This window comes from Taurulus bubalis (assembly GCF_910589615.1).
Source record: "Taurulus bubalis genome assembly, chromosome: 6".
Lineage (NCBI taxonomy): Eukaryota > Metazoa > Chordata > Actinopteri > Perciformes > Cottidae > Taurulus > Taurulus bubalis.
The window spans coordinates 3,807,891-3,828,426 of NC_136594.1; the positions used below are offsets into that span (position 1 = coordinate 3,807,891).

The 20,536-nt window shown below is 40.8% G+C and overlaps 2 protein-coding genes across 2 annotated transcripts; one reads left to right on the plus strand and one right to left on the minus strand.

Annotated features, from left to right (window-relative positions):
• Positions 1 to 1,955: 1,955 nt before the first annotated feature.
• On the minus strand, positions 1,956 to 13,745 carry ifngr1 (interferon gamma receptor 1; the record flags this gene model as incomplete). Its single annotated transcript, XM_079219920.1, has 9 exons — positions 1,956 to 2,390; positions 2,533 to 2,645; positions 3,457 to 3,631; positions 3,762 to 3,910; positions 4,356 to 4,534; positions 5,312 to 5,429; positions 6,389 to 6,551; positions 7,364 to 7,497; positions 13,553 to 13,745. 9 exons carry the CDS (start codon positions 13,743 to 13,745, stop codon positions 1,956 to 1,958), a joined length of 1,659 nt encoding a protein of 552 aa, XP_079076046.1.
• Positions 13,746 to 14,687: 942 nt separating this feature from the next.
• Positions 14,688 to 17,960, plus strand: smim28 (small integral membrane protein 28; the record flags this gene model as incomplete). Its single annotated transcript, XM_079219935.1, has 2 exons — positions 14,688 to 14,789; positions 17,550 to 17,960. The coding sequence occupies 2 exons, from the start codon at positions 14,688 to 14,690 to the stop codon at positions 17,958 to 17,960; spliced, it is 513 nt and encodes a 170-aa protein (XP_079076061.1).
• Positions 17,961 to 20,536: the final 2,576 nt, after the last annotated feature.

The window sequence follows — 20,536 nt, forward strand, 5'->3', positions numbered from 1 at the left end:
GTTTGTGCTCAAATGAGCTGCTGACGGTTTCATATTTATAAGAGTGGTGTCAGTCTTCTAAATATGTCAGAAAGCCTTTTTCCAAAAATGAATATTTTTTTCTCTTCAAGATATTTAAATGTTTTGGTATTTGTGCCAAAACTCTGCCCTCACATCAGGATTTATGTTGAGACTCAGCCTTCAAACACAATATCAATATTGTTTATGTCTTTATTAAAAACATAAAAACATTGTAATCATTTTGCGAGTATCATGTTGAGAACACACACACAACAACACACACCAGAACACGCACACGAGAACAACACAGACACAAGCGAGAACACACACACACACCAGAACACGCGCACGAGAACGAACACACACAAGAACGAACACGCGCACGAGAACGAACACACACACACAAACAGAAGAACACACACAAACACACACCAGAACAAACGCACGAGAACGAACACACACACGAGAACACACACAAACACACACCAGAACAAACACACACCAGAACACACACACGAGAGAACACACACACACAAGAGAACACACAAACAGAAGAACACACACAAGAACGAACACGCGCACGAGAACGAACACACACACACACACACACACACGAGAACACACACAAACACACACCAGAACAAACACACACCAGAACAAACACACACCAGAACACGCGCACACCAGAACACGCGCACGAGAACGAACACACACACGAGAGAACACACACACACACACACCAGAACACACACAAACAGAAGAACACACACAAGAACGAACACACACACGAGAGAACACACACACACACACACCAGAACACACACAAACAGAAGAACACACACAAGAACGAACACGCGCACGAGAACGAACACACACACACACACGAGAACACACACAAACACACACCAGAACAAACACACACCAGAACAAACACACACGAGAACGAACACACACACACACACACACGAGAACACACACGAGAACACACACAAACACACACCAGAACAAACACACACCAGAACACGCGCACGAGAACGAACACAAACAGAAGAACACACACAAGAACGAACACACACACACACACACACACGAGAACACACACAAACAGAAGAACACACACAAGAACGAACACGCGCACGAGAACGAACACACACACACACACACACAGTAATGTAAACAAGCCCGACACACTCGCTGCACACAGGGAGAGGAGCCGGTCCTGCAGGAGCTCAGGTGCGCCTCTGGAAGGTATTTATGACGCCTGACAGTCAGGGTGAAAAGTCCCCGTTGTCCTCGTTAACTCTCGACATTAAAAGTGAGTCCTTGACCCAGAAACACGTCGTCTTATGTTCTTTGACTAATGGGACGTTTGTTGAGCACAAAGGATTACATTAAGAATATTCAACATGCATAAATATACGTCTCCAGGTTCGCTCTGGACTCTGGAACTACTTTCTACCAAAGAAATAGTCCTGTGGATTAGTTTGTTTATTAACGTTTATTTATAATAAAAAAAGAGATTACAGTTTAATGACAGTGGCAGAAGACGATTTCTCTCCATGTAAACTGATTAAATGCCTCTTGATGCAGTGAGAAAATGCTTTTCTTTGGTCATTTAGTTGAACTGTCCCCTTTTAAAAAAGCATAAAGATAAAAAAAAAAAAAACAAGGCCTGGTGCCGCTTCCCTTCAGGACCGGCAGCTACGCAAACGATGCTTACACGACTTTTGATCGCTTGTTCCCTGAAGGTGACGGGAAGGTCACCGCTTTGAGTCCAACGACATCCTTAAAGGTCAGAGCGTTTCCATCAGTGCAGTCAGAAAGAAGAAGGTCCGAATGCACCTCCCAGAATGCACTTGTTCAGGCTCCAGAGTGCGTATAGGCGGCCTTGAAACATGTGCCTGTAGTCATTAAAAAAAACTTTATTCCCAAATCAAGTCCTCTCGTCAGTCGGTTTACCTCTTGTTGTAACCCGTGGCCATGTCTCCAACGCCCAGGTCCACCTGCAGGGTGTGTGGGCAGTCATAGGGCGACACCACCACCTCCTCCTCCTCCTCCGCCTCCGCCTCCAGCGAAACAGTCTCCGTTTTCTCAGAGTCGTCCACAGAATCGTCTGATAATCCTCCCTCCGCGTACAAAGGGTCGGTGGGCGGGTAATTGGCACCGCCGCCACTGCCGCCACTGCCGCCACCGCCGCCACCGCCGCCACCCCTGCCGCCGCCGCCTCCCCTGCCGCCGCCGCCGCCGCCCTGGAGGGCCGCCGCCTCCTCCTCCTCTGTGCTGACCGAAGGGTTCTTGCAGGGTTTGTCGTCGGTCAGCGCCACAGGGCTGATGTCTGTCCGGCACACGGCAGCGTACCTCCAGTCCTTGTTGGGTTGCAACGGTGAGATCTACGCGACAAGATGACAGACAAAGGGTTTTCAAAAACAACGCAATTACCAACATACGTATATTTATGTTCCAGTTCGACAAACACACACACACACACACACACAACAAACACACGCGAGAACACACAGTTTGACATCTTACCTGAGGCATTGTCTTCAAGGTCCAGGCTTTTATTTTACAGACGGTGATTGTTATCGCCATGACGACGATGACGAAGAGCAACAGCAAGATAGTGAACATGAGCGTGTTGGCCTCTGCAATCCACAAAAGAAATATTGTATTCAGTTCCGTCGATTCAAATTCCTTTTGCTTAACCGTGCTTTTATTTTGAAGGGTAAGTTCACCGTTTTTCAAGTCGGGTGAAGTCGGATTTGTTTTGGTTTCATATTTCTAATAGAAGAGATAAGGCACGAACTCCAAAGTCGGTAAGTTTATCTGAACTTAACGTGAGGTTAAATTAATCAGATCGACGGGTGCACGCCCTTATTCTCTGCAGGCCAAACTACTTCCTGTTCATGTTGGAGGAACGTAACCAGGTGAATTTAAGTACTCTACTTTAGTACAAATTCAAGGTACTTTAATTGACTATTTCCATTTGATGTACCTTTATACTTCTACTCTCCTACATCTCAGGGGTAAATATTGTACTTTTTACTCCACTACTTTATACATGACAGCTTTTCATCTCCTTCCAGGTAAAACCTTGTATCTCCAGATGTGATGATGCTGAATGTTTGTGATAAACTGAAGGACTTTTTCAGATAAATAAACTCTTTAAAAATCCTCTTGGATCAGCTGGAAAATGCTTCGTCACAAAGCTGAGACCAGGTTTTTATTCTAGAGATACAAGGTTCTCAGAGACGCTACAAACATTATAATATAAAATATAATAAAGTTGATGTAGATTAAACTAGACAACAGTGTATAAATACATCTACAGCAGTAAAATGCAGCACACACATTAAGTAGTACTTGAGTAATGATCTGAATACTTCCTGTTGAGAACCTTGGCATGAGACACGATGCTTGACACCTTTAGAAGAAGCCGTCCCAGTTCAGACTTACCAGTTGAGCTGCTGGCACAGAAGGGGCCGGTCTCTCTGAACGCCACTTGGCCGACGGCGTTCCTGTCGAACAAGATTCCTTTCAGCGTCTTCACGCACTTCTCCGCGCCCTCGGGGAACGAGATATCCAGTTTGCAGACGTTGTCTTTCGCTTTGCAATCTCCTTCAAAATCGCTCTGAAAGTCACAGGATGTAGCGGATTATTTATTTTAAATCTTATGTGCAGATTATGAGCAACAAATTCTTATTAAACAATGAACCGGAGTCTCCCTCACATCCTCCAAATAGTTATGAAACGCTACTCACATAGTTTGAAGAGGCAGCGAACTGAAGGAAGGGGGCACCCGACTCGGGAGCTTCCTTCAGTTCTTTGTAGAAGAGGAGAGGATTCATGAAGCTCAGCGTGGCCCCCGATTCGTTCTCGTTCAGATCCACAGTTGGGAAATCCAATTTACCTTTGAGAAGAGAAAAGTCAAGATTGACATCTATTTGTGACCTCTCTAATGGTGCGTAAATATATGTAAATATTTGCACGAGTAGATGACATGTTAAGTCAATGCAAAGATGCGCAATAGAGGAGAAAAAGCGTTGCGAATATTCATTTTTTTCCGAAATATTCGCATTTTCCGAAATATTTCAACGCTGGCGAAAAATTCGCCCAACGGAGTTGCGAAAGCCAATCGGCGTTGAGAAGCTTGGGACTTCCTCAACAAGTATAAAGCAGAACTAGTGGTTATTTCAATGGCGGATGGCGGAAATGGTAAATGTTTTCATGGAGTAAAGCCACGGAGATAAGCCCCGCCCCTTTCCCCAGCGAATTAACCACATAAAGTCGAGCGAGTAAACTCCGGCGAAACGCGGCATACGTGGGAAATAACACGCTTCTTCAACGTCACTCACATTTTACGTAGACCGTTTTTAACGAGTTAAAGCTGAACGTTGTCGTCGTGGACTCGGACTGGTTGCCGCCCTCTTTGGCCGTGACGGTGACGAAGTGTTTGCCCATGTAGCGCCGCTCAGACGCCCAGACGAAGCGGCTCAGATCGTACCGATGCTCCGTGGTCTCGTCCACGAGGTGCCTATCAGAACAACAGAGGGATCAGTGTACCTTCTAAATAACTTCCTCTTTTTCTTAGGATTTAAATGGAAAGATCTGCAGATGCATGAAAAAAACTGATTCTTATTTTCAGGTGACTATACACGAAAGAAAATATACTCATTAATTATATTCCATTTCTGCCATGGAGCCCCCGAAATACTGTTTAAAGATGATTGATTTTCATATATTTAACAACTCAAAACAGCATCATAGTAAAACCCAACAACCCCAGACTAAATAAATATTATATATACATAAAATCGGTGAGGATTGACTAAAACAAAACGATAAGTAAAAGCAAATAGACGATACAAAAAGTTATAAAAAGGTAAATCTAAATAACAGTAGCTTAAATGAAGAAGAAGAAGTAGAGCACGGGCTGCCATTACTTTTAAAAGATCATACTGCTGTTAGAAATAATGAAAATAGACATTAAAAAATATTTTTTTAAAGCAAAACATAATTTTAAAAATTGTAATCCTATTTTAAAATACAACTTCAGAATTGAAGAAAATGCAGAACAAATGAATAATAATTTTAAATTATAATAATCTTGCAAAAACAAAATGTGTAGATTCTGCAGTCGAGTCTGCACTAAATAGGTTCATGTATTGATTCAAGGTTTTAACCTAAATGCAGTTTAAAAAAAAAATGAAAAGCACAATTTTGTCATTTTAACCATTATTTTATAGAAAGTGCCGAACTTAAATGACACGCATCTATAAATCAAAGCAACGAGCTCAGAGTCGGGTCTCACCCAGCAGACCCGCCCACGTGGACCCTGAAGCTGGTGAGCGGCGTCTGTCCGCTGTGCTCCCAGCTGACTGAGACGTTGACATTTTGGCAACTCAGCTTCATGTTCTTTGGCGGCACGACTGCAAGAAATCAGGAAAGATGAGCTGGTATGAGATAAATAAACTCTTTTTAAAAAGCCTCTTGGATCAGTTGGAAAAATGCACCGTCACAGAGCTGAAAACAGGTTTCTAGATATAACAGGTTCTCACAGAACTATATGATCTTATAGAATAGGATGCATTGAAGTAGATTAAACAGGATATAAAAGGAGTTGAAATGCAACATACACATTAATACAGCAATGATATTAATCCAGAAACATCGTATACCGTAAAAGTCGGGTTACAAGCTGCTACTACCGTCGGTGGGTGTCCACGCTGTAGCAAGCTAGCACTGCTGCTGCTAGCTCCTCGATGCTGCTGCTAGCTAGCGCTGCTGCTAGCTAGCGCTGCTGCTAGCTCCTTGATGCTGCTGCTAGCTCCTCGATGCTGCTGCTAGCTAGCTAGCGCTGCTGCTAGCTCCTTGATGCTGCTGCTAGCTCCTCAATGCTGCTGCTACTGCCACTGCCCGCGCCCCCTCTGCCCGACTCGGGTGTCGGGCCGGGGCTGGTTCCGCTACCTTCGGTGGTTGTCGGGGAGCTAGCGGGAGCTAGCGGAGGGCTAGCAGCAGCGCTAGCTGGCTACAGTGGGGAGCTAGCAGGGACACGCACCAAAAGTAGTAGCAGCTTGTAACCCGACTTTTACGGTAATAGTAAAACACTGACGGGGAACATTTTACTGCACTATAAGTACTTTTACTTAAAGTACATTTAGCTGATGCATACTTCTACTGAAGTAAGGTTTTGAATGCAGGACTACTACTTGTTAAGTATTTTCAAAAGGGCGGTATTAGTACTTTTACTTCAATAAAAGGACCAGAATACTTCCTCCGCCACTTCCTGTTGAAGTGTTGTTGTGTAAAGGAAGTACGCTTGGTTTTTGTCCTCCTTAATGTCCCGTAAACACTTCATCGTGGACATGTTTTCTGGACGCAGACTCACCGGAGAGGCAGACGCGGTCCGTCTCTCTGAACGCCGCTTTGCCGACACGATGCCCGTCCAACGATCCCTTCAGCGTGACGCACTTCTCCGCGCCTTCCGGAAACAAGATGTTATCTAGTTTGCAGAAGTCGTCATGTGTTGTGCAAGACCCGTTAAAGTCTCTCTGAAAGTCACAGGACACAGACGGTTATTACAAACCCCGTCTCATATGCATTTCTATTGAAATAACGAATGAAGCGTTTCAACACGTCTCTGAGGGACTTGGCTTAATGTTACGTTATATCTGCATGATGAGGGAGACGTTATATTGATTGGTATTCAGAGTCTTTAAAAAATAAATATTAAGGGACACTGGAGGCAGAAACATTGATTTTCATAGTACATTTCGAGATTTGGGGCTTTGTTGCTTCCATAACAATTAGTTTGGAAAGAAAACATCCAAAATACACATGGAGGCGTTTTTTTCTTTGTCTATAGATTTCTCCTAAATTCACCAAAAGTTACCGTCAGACAAAGTTACCGTCAGACAACAATCTCCACTTCAGCAGCTCTTACTCAAACTTCACTCTTTCATTCCTACATATATTCTGAGGGTTTATGCAGAGGGGTTTGTTCACAGCCTAATTTATTAGTAAAAACATGGCGAAAATAGATTAATTTGTTTAAATGCTTGTTGACAGTATTTTCTGATTTATGGAGTGATTTAAATAGATTTACAAAACCCCCTCAGTAGAAACCCTCGACTCCAACATGTCGACATAATAAAACAATAATTATTAACCAAGCTTCATCTAATGTTCAGATTTCAGGTCTGGAAACTAATGCAATTTAGCACAAATATACAAGATAAGATATTCAACATAGTCAAATCTGTCATTTCTAAAAATGTGTTGTATAAATAAAAAATGATTGCCTTAATGCAAGTAATCAACTTCCTCTGGTGAAGTCTTTTTAACCGTTGCTGTTCGTGCTCACCACATCGGTGGAGACGGTGAACCTGAACGCGTCGTCTGCCGGCTTTCCGTAGAAGAGAAGCGGATGAGTGAAGCTCACGGCGAGCGACGAATCCTTGTTGTCCTTCAGAGTCACGGGAGGGAAACCTAATTCACCTGAAGAGAAAATAGAAGATCAGGTTTGATCTCATTTCTGAGCATTGTTATCTTCATGAAGGGGATTTATCAACGTGTGAGACTGCGGGAGTTAGCGTGTCTCGGGTTAGCATCGTAGGGCTACGTGTCTCGGGTTAGCATCGTAGGGCTAACGAGTCTCGGGCTAGCATCGTAGGGCTAACGAGTCTCGGGTTAGCATCGTAGGGCTAACGAGTCTCGGGTTAGCATCGTAGGGCTAGCGTGTCTCGGGTTAGCATCGTAGGGCTAACGTGTCTCGGTTAGCATCTTAGGGCTAATGTGTCTCGGCTAGCATTTTAGGGCTAACGTGTCTCTGTGAGTATTAGATAAGTACTCACAGTATTATTATTACTATTAAGTAAGTCTCTGTTAGTATGAAGTGTCTTAATACTGTGAGTATTAAGGAGTTTATTTATCTGAAGGAGGAGTATTTTATCAACACATGAAGGAAACACTTCATCCTTCTGGAAACACAAGGTTTTACCTGAACAGGAAGGCGATGAATAACTAATATTAATATGTAAAGTAACTAAAGATTAAAAAAAAACAATTACTGAGATGTAGTGGAGGAGGAGTTTAAAGTTGTATAAAATGAAAATACGCCTAAAAGAACCTTCAATTACCTTGAATTTACAAATGCTTTCAGTAGGCGACGTGTTTTGTTTTGCATTTCTACACGCATGAATAAAAAGGATGCAAAAAAGCAAGAGTGACCTTGGTCGGAAGATAAAGATACTTTAGCAGCATTAGCTGGTTTCTGTGCTAAGCTAAGCTAAGCAGTGTGGGAGGAAGCCGGAGAACCTGGAGGGAACCCACGCGGACACAGGAGAACATGCTAGCCACTACGCCACCGTGCAGCCCTGGTACAGTTGCACAAAACATAAAATATTATACATTTGTAATTATATATATATATATATATATATATATATATATATATATATATATATATATATATATATTTTCCCCTCACACCTTTACTTGTGGTGAAGAACGTCATACAAGAAATAAAGAAAATAGAGTTTATTCAACCCGTATTTCACTTATTCCTCAGAAGGTTACATCACCCTCACAGAGGCACGAGGTCATCGTGCATCCGAGCAGATCAAAGCGTATCCGTGCAGACGTGTTAATTCTCGTACGCAGTTACAACTCCCACAATGCACGGGGAAAAGAAGAAAAAACACATATTTCACATCTTGTTCACCAAGGACACACCTTAATGCTTCAGCCTTTTGTCCTCCATCATGACAGCACTGTGCCGACTGGTAGCTGGCAACAGCAAGGAAGTAAAAGTACAACAACACGTATACTTAGTAGTATTCTGGCTGCTCCTCAGCATTCCTCCAGTCGGCCCTCATTCTCTTTTTAGCTCCTGTCTCACCTGTTTTCTGTTTTTTTTTAATTCCTCAGAGACTTTACTTGGCAGTCAAAGAGAGTATGAGGCGGTTGTGTTTTACTAAATGTTCTCAATCCGTTTCGAGCTTTTCAAGATGAGACAGGAGGGATATTTAAAGAGTTTATCTGTCTGGTCGTTCATAAGAAGGGTTTCTGGAAAAGTCTGAGTCACAATTACAACTTGTACGTCACACGGATGCTAAAACTACCTGAAGTGTGTCAACACTCAACATTGCAGCTCATCCAAGTTCTTCTTCATCATCATCATCATCATCAAGGATTCATGGCGCTGGCTTCGTGTCATGTCGTTATTATTTTTAAATCTTTTTAATGAAAAATGTTTTCTTCTTGCCACTTTTATTTATTCTATCTGTAAAAAGGAAGGTTTTCAATGTTCTTATTAAATGTACAGTACTTTGAGCTACATATGAAATGTGTCATACAACAACAACACATCATCAACTGTTGAAACAAAGAAGAACACTGCTGTCCGTCATTATCTGCTAAAGTACACAAGAATGCACGTTTGGCCAGATGGTGCATCTATTGTTTAGTAATACTCATGTCTAAAATACATTATTAACATACTATGAATGCGTTATAATCTCGCACTGCATAATTATAAGCTCTCTATAACCATAAAGCATTTTATAATTACATTTATGGTCAACTATCGATATACTCCATTAATGCCGGTAACTCACTGACATTTTATTTGACAAGAATCATTTTAATTCCAATAGTTTTGCTTGTTATATTTCTTTCTCTTTACTCAAAGGAAACAATGAATACTGATATGAATGTATACATCACATTATAATAGTTAAGCACAGGGATTATAATGATTTACTTAAAGATTATAATGCATTACAACTATTGGAATCATTTTTTAACTATGATCACTGCAGCAACAAGAAGTCAGTGAGTGACCAGCAATTATGAAGTACTCTGATGATTAAATGATATTAAATTAAAATGCTTTTCAATGTGTTATGATAACTGTCTTAAAGCATTATGGATATTGTGGAGTGCTTATACTATATTCTACAGTGCCATTAGGATATTATAACACATGTTTATAACACGTTATAGATAAGGACGTCATAGAAAGCGTCTTCAAAGGGTGAGAAAACATCACATGACGAGCTTTTTGTCAATATATTCAAATCTGAAATTTACATAATTAATCTGTTTGTGCTGATATACAACAGTTCAATGAAGTGAATCACTCTTCTGTCACAATGCCAACACACAGACTCGTTTCACCTTTGCTTTACGAGCTGATTTAAAGCAGGTGCAGCGGATCAGGGGAAAGGTGACAAAGTCCAGAAAGTTCCACCTGTGAGTTTTAGAGTCTGTTGTTGTGGCTCCTGAAGTTTACATGAAAGCACCCTGAGGTGTCATCCACCTCTGGATCATCTCTTAGGATGATAAATAGTGAATACAAAATAAAAATAAAAACACACCCAGCGATGTGAGCACCAGATATTCTGTCTGGCTACTCATTGAGCCGATTATAAAATGGCCATAAATAACCTCTGGACCTTGAACACATCTAAAACTCCACATTTAAATGCAGTGTCACTCAAATTATCCAGAAGAAAACTCGTAACTAAAGCATTATTTCCCACAAGGGACAAAAAAGAACTAATTATTTTCATAATTTACTTCTATATCAATCATTATCTGATGAACCCATTAAAACATGTTTGTAACATCTAGAAGTATTCATCTTATGATTAAACTAGAAGTTTCTGGTTTGTTATCCATGTGTGTGAAATTGTCATAATTAGCACATCAATCATTTTTCCCAGGACATTTTACTCAAGTACAATTTTAAAAAGGTACTTGTAGTTTCATTTAATGCAACTTTATAACTCTCCACTACATTTATTCAATACCTACGTTGCAGATTCAGATCCATAATAAAAAATGCAATCTGCTAATAAACCATTATATTACCGTAGAGAAGATTGAACCCTCGGTGAAACTCCCAAACTACCAGGAAGTGTGTGAATAATCTGAATAAGCTTGACCTTTTTTTTTTACTTACTACTTAGATCGTTTATTTTAATTGAAGCTGTACTTTTTAATTATACCAGTGTTACAGAAGACAATGGAAGCGTCCATCACAAACTGCCAGGTTCAACACTGAAACATCCGGGTATTCCTGTCAATTTGTACTATTCATTTCATTCACATTTTACTTAAAACCAAAACAAACAAACAACAGTATTCTAGTTTAACAAAACGTGTAAAGACCCCCAGACACAAAATAAAACATTTCATAAGATAATTTATTGAGCCAATTACCAGCAGAAACTCCTCCGACCAGAAGGAGCAGGACCGTGAACGCACCACCCGGCAGCATGTTCTCAGCCCGTCAGACGGTCCCTGAAGCGGCTTCCTCCCCGAGAAAAAGCCCACGAGCCGCCGCAGACCTGGAGCACAGCGCGTGGAGCTTTCCCGTCACGTCAGGTCCTGACTTCCTCCTTAATTCCCATGGAAAGAAAACTCACTGACTCGATAGACCTTCACCCGTTCAGCCCGCGCGCGTGGGTGGAGCGACACTCACCTGCTTTACCTGGGGAAATAACATACACCTGGTGTCGTCACCGGACGTGACGTCTCAAGGCAAGCGCAAGGCGAGTTGTATAGCACAGTTCAACAACAAGGCCATTCAAAGTGCTTCACGTAAAACCATTAAAACATAATGCAGAAGAAAACAAGATTAAAAAAATAATTCAGAACATTCATTTTAAAAAAACCTGTTAAAAAGCAAAAAATAGAATAAAAGTTGCAGTGCAGTTTTAAGAAATAAAATGCAGTAGTGAGATGTAGAAATTAATAATAATATCCTTGAATCTGGTTCAATTAAAGGCAACAGCAAACAGAAAAGTCTTCAATCTGGATTTAAAGGAGCTGAGGGTCTCACAGGGTCTCACATGGTCTCTGAGGGTCTCACAGGGTCTCTGAGGGTCTCACATGGTCTCACAGGGACTCTGAGGGTCTCACATGGTCTCACAGGGTCTCTGAGGGTCTCACAGGGTCTCTGAGGGTCTCACATGGTCTCACAGGGTCTCTGAGGGTCTCACATGGTCTCACAGGGTCTCACAGGGTCTCTAAGGGTCACACAGGGTCTCACAGGGTCACACAGGGTCTCACAGGGTTGTGCAAAATCCTTAAGTTTCCGTTTGTTCTGTCGTTTGCAGTAAATCAGTACCTAAGAAAATAAAGAAAACCTGTGTTTTATCTCCACCTGCAGCTCATAAATTGACATTACATTTATTTTATGTTTACAGTTTTTGCACCCATATATATATATATATGTATATATATATATATATATATATATATATATATATATATATATATATATATATATATATTACTGTGTATGTGTTGTCCAGTTGTTATCATTTTAGCCCTGAGCTGCTGTAACAGAGTGTTTAAGAAGAGAGGAGCAACATTCTCTCACACAAAGAATCATCAGAGGTGCCCTGGGAAATATTACAAATCATAAAGAAGTACTAAGCAGGACACTATACTCTGAGTTATTGCAAGTTATCACCTGAACATGTGTATAAATCTCTCCGCTTGTTTCAAAGCACTTTACTTTACTTGAATAAAAGCACCAATACAATAATGTAGAAATACTCCACGTCTTGCATTTAAAATACCAAAAGTAAAAGTACTTATTTTGCAGAACAATATCTCTGTGACTGATGCACTATTATTTGTGGACTCCATTAGATCGTCAGTTCATCAACGTTAAAACTGCATGTTAATGTTGTCACTACTTTATATACAGTCGGCTAGTTGAGTCCAATGGTTCCCAACCTGTGGGTGGAGCCCCGCAAAACGGTCACCAGATAAACATGAGGGGTCAAGAGAGGAAATACATTTAAAAAAAACTTCTGATACACAATTCTGTTTAAAGTTTCCAGACTTTTTTTAATCTTTGGTTTATGCTTTATTGGATAACTGACTTTTTTTGCGCCTCAGACTGTTTTTAAAATGTAATTATCGGACAAGTATTGAGGGAAAATAAAACCGATAACAACTGACATGCTACGTCTGAAATGTGACAAAGAGCCTCAGTTAGACGAAGCTTTTATTATTATTATTTAAAAGTGGTCATAAGCCTAAAAAAGGTTGAGGACGACTGGTTTAATCCTTGATAATGTGTTGTAGCATTATGGCTTTTTTTAAATATAAAATCCTAATCTGTAAAGTTACTGGGAACTAAAACGTCGTCAACTAGAAAATATGATATTTCTCTCTGAGATGTAGTCAAAAAAGTGCAATGTAGCATAACATGTAAATACTCGAGTACAAGCATCACAGAGTAAATGTACGTACAATTTTAGGTACTTTTTCTGAACTTGAGTGTTTATTTTTGATGTTACTTTAAACTTCCACTACATCTAAGAGCTAAATATTGTACTTTTTTGAAACATTTCTCCTCTAAGCTTCTCGCATGGTTTAACCAACGAGGTAAAAACCCTCCAATACTTAAGATATATTAGTTTTTCATATACTTTAATACAGATGTGTGTGCTAATGTCTCAAGTTGTCACCGTTGGAGCCTCATCATCAGGTCAGTGGGGTCACTGGGGGTCCAGGTCTGACTCGTTACCCATGATCCTCCTCTCCTCTCTCCGTACGCTCGACCCGCTCTCTCTTATTTCTGCAGAAAGGAGAAGCTGCAGCTGCCGGTAATCCTGCAGGGACAAATCCTCCTCTGCTGCGCCCGAGGCACGAGCCGGTGGCTCGATCCCAGACAGATGTTGGACCCCACAGCTGGATTGTCGACAGTCTTTGATCAACATCTGGACTTCATCAGCCGAATAGCCGACGCACTGGATGCTGTTTGTTTCATTAACAGAAAGATGGAAGTTTGGCAGCAAGTACAAGTACATTTACTCAAGTTCATTGTAGTAGTTCACCACAGTGAAGAAGTACTCAGTAAAAGCCCTGTATTTAAACGAGTAAAGCTCAACCCAGACAGGCTAATAATGGTCCGTCTGCAATGTCATGATGGAGCTTATCTGTGACCTCAGTGTTATGAGGTTAACGTGGCCGTTGTATGTTTTATTACTCAGACAGACGATAATCCATCAGATTATCTCTGTGTCGTTTCAAAGGGGAAGTTTTCACTCAAATTTACAACAAAAAAAGGGAGTATGCTAAAGAGATGCTCCCAGTTTGGTCTCCAGATAAAAGTAAAGTGCACATTTCTCTAAGTATCTGTTTGAACAAGTTCATAGCTCCTTTTTTAATATTTCTAATCATGTTTTATTGACGATTTCCACATTTTTCACCCGATTTTGAGCCTTTTTTCAGGGTCCACCCATGATACCTGTTTATCGTTTTATGAGAAGTTCTATTGAGTAAAATAAAAGAAGACTACTTCAATTTGCCTTTTCATGTTGTATATTTTGTTAATATATATATTTTAAGTATTTTTTTTATCAGGTACATTATATCGTTTTCAGGTATTTTTTGCTCTCATGCAATATTTCAATTAGGATTAATGTAAGGAGGCTGCACGCCATCGACTGACACCAACACACACACACACACACACACACACACACACACACACACACACACACACACACCCCCCCTCCCTCCCTCCCCTGCTCTCTGCTCTGTTTACTCCACTGGACCAACAACTGGATGCTTTAGTTGATCGCCATCTATTTACTCTAACACACATTCCTCCGTCCTCCGTCCTCCATCACCTTCGTCACCTTCGTCCCCTGAGCATCATGCGAGTGCTCCTGGACAGCAGCAGCTGGATGAGGTTCGGACCGGCAGACAGAGGCTCGTACGACTGGGTGACCGGATCAACCCCGGCTCAGGAGAAGCAGGTGTGTCGAGTCCAAGTTCAGCTCTGAAAGTATATTCACCTCTCATCCTTAATATATATTCCCCTCTCATCCTTAATATATATTCCCCTCTCATCCTTAATATATATTCACCTCTCATCCTTAATATATATTCCCCTCTCATCCTTAATATATATTCCCCTCTCATTCTTAATACCTAAAAACATTCCCTTTCTCATAGTGTTTGCTTGTTTAGGGGCTTAATTGAAGCTACATGATGACACATTCAAACACTATACTATAATGAAAATATTCTGCTTTATTTTATATGCATTTTGCCAAAATTTTAGCCTGAAATATCTGACATGTATTTGGCACGACTTACAATAACAACGTGCGGTGCCTGTGATTGAATCTGGCCGTGTGCTGCGTTTAATGACTGAGGAGGAGAAGAGAGTCTGACTTTTATATTTAAGAATGAAGAGACGAGTTTTCATATTGTGTAAAGTTCATAAAGTATAGTGTGTGCTTATACTTGTACTTTTACTTGAGTGTTAACATGTAATGCTACCGCTACCATATGCATTAAATACATATAATATTATAAAAACATAGTGCAGAACTCTTTAGATTGTTTTCTTTTATTTCCCTTCGAACCCGCTCAAATAATTCCTGTTTAATAACCGTTTGAGGCCAAAAGATGTGAAATCATCAGTATTTCACAAAAAACATTTATGTATCTTTGTTTTTTTTTCTTATTTCCTTCTCCATTCATCATATTTATCATCTAATCTTATCTTACTCCATATTATGCCCTCACACCTAAAAAATAAAAAACATTCAATAAATAAGTGAATGAATGTGTTTCTACAAACATTTGACAGGATGAGATTCCTAAAGCTGATCTTTCTTTTATTCTAAAAGTGTGTTAAATCATTAACATACCTCTAGAAAACTGAATAATAACAAACATTCATGTGATGAAGCGCTCCACATCCTGCTGTCAGGCCTCCGGTGCTACGATATGATCCCTCATGATATCCTCATGGGGAACCATCCTTTCTTGGTTTTCCCCCTGAGAGTCCTTTCAGACTCATATGAGTACGCCTCAGACTTTGCAACACTTTGTACCAGTCTGTCTGAGTCTCCCTCGCAGACTGAGAACTAAAGCTGTGTTGATTTGGGGCAGTCTGAGCGGATGTAAGGCATGTTGTTCCCTCACAGCTCACAGAAATCAGCCTTTAATGCGCGATGATGAGCAGCGCTGCAGATTTACAGCAGAGGATCGCTCTCAGTCTGTAACGGTGCACTCGTAGAAGATCACCAGTCAATCTGGAGCCATGTGGGACGGTTCAAATAAAAGGTCATGGAAAAGGTTCACAGCCCTCTTTAACTCGAGGGAAAAGCTCTGTTTCTACAAGCTGGAGAATATAATTATGATAATCATAATATAATATAACAATTAAGATGTCAAACAAAACTAAACTGAATTCTCCATTTGTAAACATCCATGGCATGCACAGTGAATACAGTAGCATGTATATTTATATACAATATATGTGTGTAAATATCAGTTTAGGCATGTTGAAAGAGATAATATATGAAACATTTCTCTTTTTTCCCCCTAAATATTATATATTGTAAGTATAGATAAATACTTATACAACAAACAAACATCCAAAGTAATACTTCAAAAGAGCACCATGATAATTAAATATAACGAACAACAACAAACTCACTGTTTGTCCATTAAATAAAATTCAAATTTTGAAGAATTTAGGAAAGTGCACCATGTGAGCACAACTTAAAAGGAAATAACAAAGGTGCTAGAAGTAGATTGAGAAGCAGGCCTCTGATAGCCGAAGACACAACACTATAACATGTTGCACAACCCACTCAATGTTGTACCTCAGGGAAGACCGCTGGGGCCCCTGGAGATCTGGTTGATAAAGCAGCAATATGTTTGTGTTCACAAAGACTTTGATGGTAAAATGTTCTCGTCAAAACTAAACAAAAATGAGACTCTCGTTCTAACATATAGAAAAACATGTTCAAGGGTTCACGGTTTTTTATTTTGCCATTTGTGCCTAGACCAACAGTCCAGACACATTGGAATGTTTTGTGCAAGGCTCTCTGAGTCAACAGTTTGGGAAATAAAAACACACTATAATAAGAAAGAGAAAAAAATATCAAATATGAAAACACTATACCGTAAAAGTCGGGTTACAAGCCGCTACTATCTTCGGTGGGTGTCCCCGCTAGCTCCCTGCTGTAGCCAGCTAGCGCTGCTGCTAGTTCCCTGTTAACTTCCGCTAGCTCCCCGCTAGCTCTCGCTAGTTCTCCGACAACCACCGAAGATATCCCCGGCTTGACGCCCAACTCTGGCAGAGGGGACGCGGGCAGTAGCAGCAGCAGTGGGGAGCTAGCAGCAGCGCTAGCTAGCAGCAGCGAGAAGCTAGCAGCAGCGCTAGCCAGCAGCAGCAGCGGGGAGCTAGCAGCAGCGCTAGCTTGCTACAGCGGGGACACCCACCGAAGCTAGTAGCGGCTTGTAACCCAACTTTTACGGGACATACGGTGGTATATGTACAAGAAAGGTATTAGATACAGTTTTTAAAAAGTGTTAAATAACAGTAATAAATAGGCTAGTCCTGAGTGCTGTTTCTGGATTGTGAAAAGAGGGGAAAGGGAAGAGTTATATGGGATTATTGCACATTTTGAGAGGTGGAAGAAAGTTGTGGGGATATTAAACATTTAGAATATTGCACCTTTATCAAAAGGTATATTTCCCCCGTTGCTCTCCAGGGCCACATCTGGAACGGGTCGGACCTGGGAGAAGACCGAAAGACGGAGCTGGTGCTCTACGCCGTCCTCCCGGTGCTCTCGGTCCTCCTGCTGGCTCTCCTGGCCGGTCTGCTCTACCGCCGGTGCTCCCGCGGCAAGCTGAGCCTGGCCGACATCATCGCTCTGGACCTCCAGGACGCCGAGTTCCTCTCCTCCCTGACCCGCAACGCGGAGCGCCACACCAGCACCAGCTCCGACGGCTCCGACGGGGTCTTCGTCATGGTCTACCTGCCACCGCCATACGAGGAAACGCTCACCAAGATCACCCGCGCCGCCAGCCTCTCCGGCTCCAAAGACGCCGAGTCCATAAGGATAGAAGACCTGGAGGCCAAGCTGTGTCCGGAGCTCAAGGCCAGCGGGCGATATGTGTGACAATGTGTGACCCTATGACTCCGACATTTGGTGTTTTTATACCTTTGTTGTCTGTGTACTTACTGTTTGTAACTATCACTCAACTCTGCAGCTCTACAGAGCTTCTACGTCTTTTGTTTAGCTCGTGCTTTTGGTTTTGCGACACCTTTACTGTCCTCTGGTTCGATCCAAGCGATCTCAGGCAGCTGGTTCCCAGTAAACCCACTCGACTGTATACCCGCCCAGCAGCGGGCAGCAGACGGGCGCATTTACAGACGAGCCGGTGAAGACGGTGGAACATCCAGCAGCTGAAGAGGCAATTTGTTTTCTCAGGATTTGAAGAGCGAACCACAGCTGAATATCGTCACCTTCCTAAAATAAGTCATTTTTTAAGACACAAAAAATGACACAAAACACTTGACCACATGTAATAGAGGTGCACAAGCTGCCTCTAGACAACAGGCATTCTGTAATACCGCTCAAATCATGTCATGATTACTAATATTATGTTCGAGTGAGATTTTCTTTGACAAAAATGCTAACTAAATTGCTAGCTTAAATGCTAGCTTCAAAATGGCATCTTGAAAAGCTTGTAAAATGGCCTAATTATACAAAATATACTTAATATACTTAAAGTTGTACTTAAATACTATTTATGTACAACTTAAATATATTTAGTACACAAGAAGTTGTTCCAAAATAACACACTTTAAGTATACTTATGATCAGTATACTAAAGTATACTCAAGTATGCTAAGATTAAATATACTTATATTGTATATATTTTTTTCGCCTGGGAAGTCACATTGTCTTTTGACTCTCTTGCCACAGGCCGTTATACTACAGGGGGAGAATCACATGATCTGTTCAACTGAGGATGTAGAAGATTTTACCAGAGGTGGCCATTATCATGAGGAGATGATTTAAGCAAGAAAATATTTTTTGTCAAAAAATGACGTAGGCCATTATTTTAGGAAGGTGACGATTTGGGACTCTCATTTCAGACGGACTCCCAGAGGGACGATGCTGTTGCTCCGTGTCTTGAGCTTGTTTTGGAGGTCTTCTGCCCCTCAGTGTCCAAACTTCAATAAATGCAGTTATAAAGGAGTCGTGTACAATTTTACCGTCACTTAATACATTTAGAGATATTAGTAACATACTTACATACTGTAATAACATTTACACAGTGTTGTCGTTGGTCCACATTCCAGATGGTAACGCACTCGTCAATGGGAGTGTCACTGGTTTTTGTGGTTGTCTCCCAGCAAACTATTTAACACATTTGATTGTGGAGCTAAATGGAAAGTCAGAGGATCACAAGTGTGATTTAAATTCATCCACTGGAGATCATGAACGTGTGAATCAAATGTCACGGGAATCCATCTGACAGTAGGAGAAAAATGTCGACCTCAAGGTGGCGCTAGAGGAGAACGTCAGAGGGTGGTAAAGTCCGCGGGATTCATTGGACAATTTGACAAATAGAGGAATGTATGTGCCAAATTTAATTCCAATCCATTGAATAGATCTTCAAATAATTTCTCTAAAAGACAAAAAATGTCAAGCTGCTGAAAATATGATTCATCCCCTGGGGATCATGATTGTCTGAACCAAAGCCTTCTAAAGTAGGAGAGACATTTCACTAAAGGAAAAACATGTGCCGGTCCATCATTAGATGTTGAGATGGAACAGTTAAAGAATTACCCAAATCCTTGGGATTCATCCTTTGGGGACCATGCATATCTGTACTAAATTTAATTGCAACACATTCATGGTTGTCAAAATATTTGACTAAAAAACTAAAACGCCAAGCTGCTGGTGGCAACCGAGGAAAAGTCAGCTGACCTCCCTCCAAAGTCATCATCATGAATATCTGAATAATATTTCATCACAATCTACCAAACTGTTGCTATTCCCGTCAGTATTTGTGATAGTTTGTCTGAAGGCAACACAATGACGTCACGCTGAGTGCAGTGACACAGTAAGAGAGTAAAGGTCGACCTCTAGTGGTGACAAGGCAGAACAACAGCATAACTCCAGCATTATGGTCTTAGTTAACGCTTGTGCCTCACTTTAAAATAAAGTTGCCATGAAAATATTATATATTCATATTAAACCACCTAGCGTTTGTTTGTTTTTATCTATTTTTTCGGAGGGTAAATCCTTAAATGACAATATGTTTAAATAAAGTGTTTTTTTATTTAAAATAAAACACACAAAAATGTATTTGTTTCCATAAACTAAATTCCTGGTGGATTTTGTTTAATGGTTTATCGTAAACTGAGATATCTCAATGATTAACAACAACCTTGATTTTTGGTGCATTGTTATTGTTTACTCTTATTATAGAAGCTGATGTTGAACTTACAAAATTTGGAAATAAAACTTTAAAAATGTTATGATGACATATGCATTAACACATCAAATAAAAATAAAATAGATAACAATGGCAAATCTTTCTTTTCCATAAAATGAAATAGAAGATACAGCCACCCTCCCACCCCAATACATTTTGTACAGTTCTTTACATCCGTGACGTTAAATATTGGACTCTTTACGTGAATAGTTAGTCATAATTGCACACGTGGAATTCAAAGCCT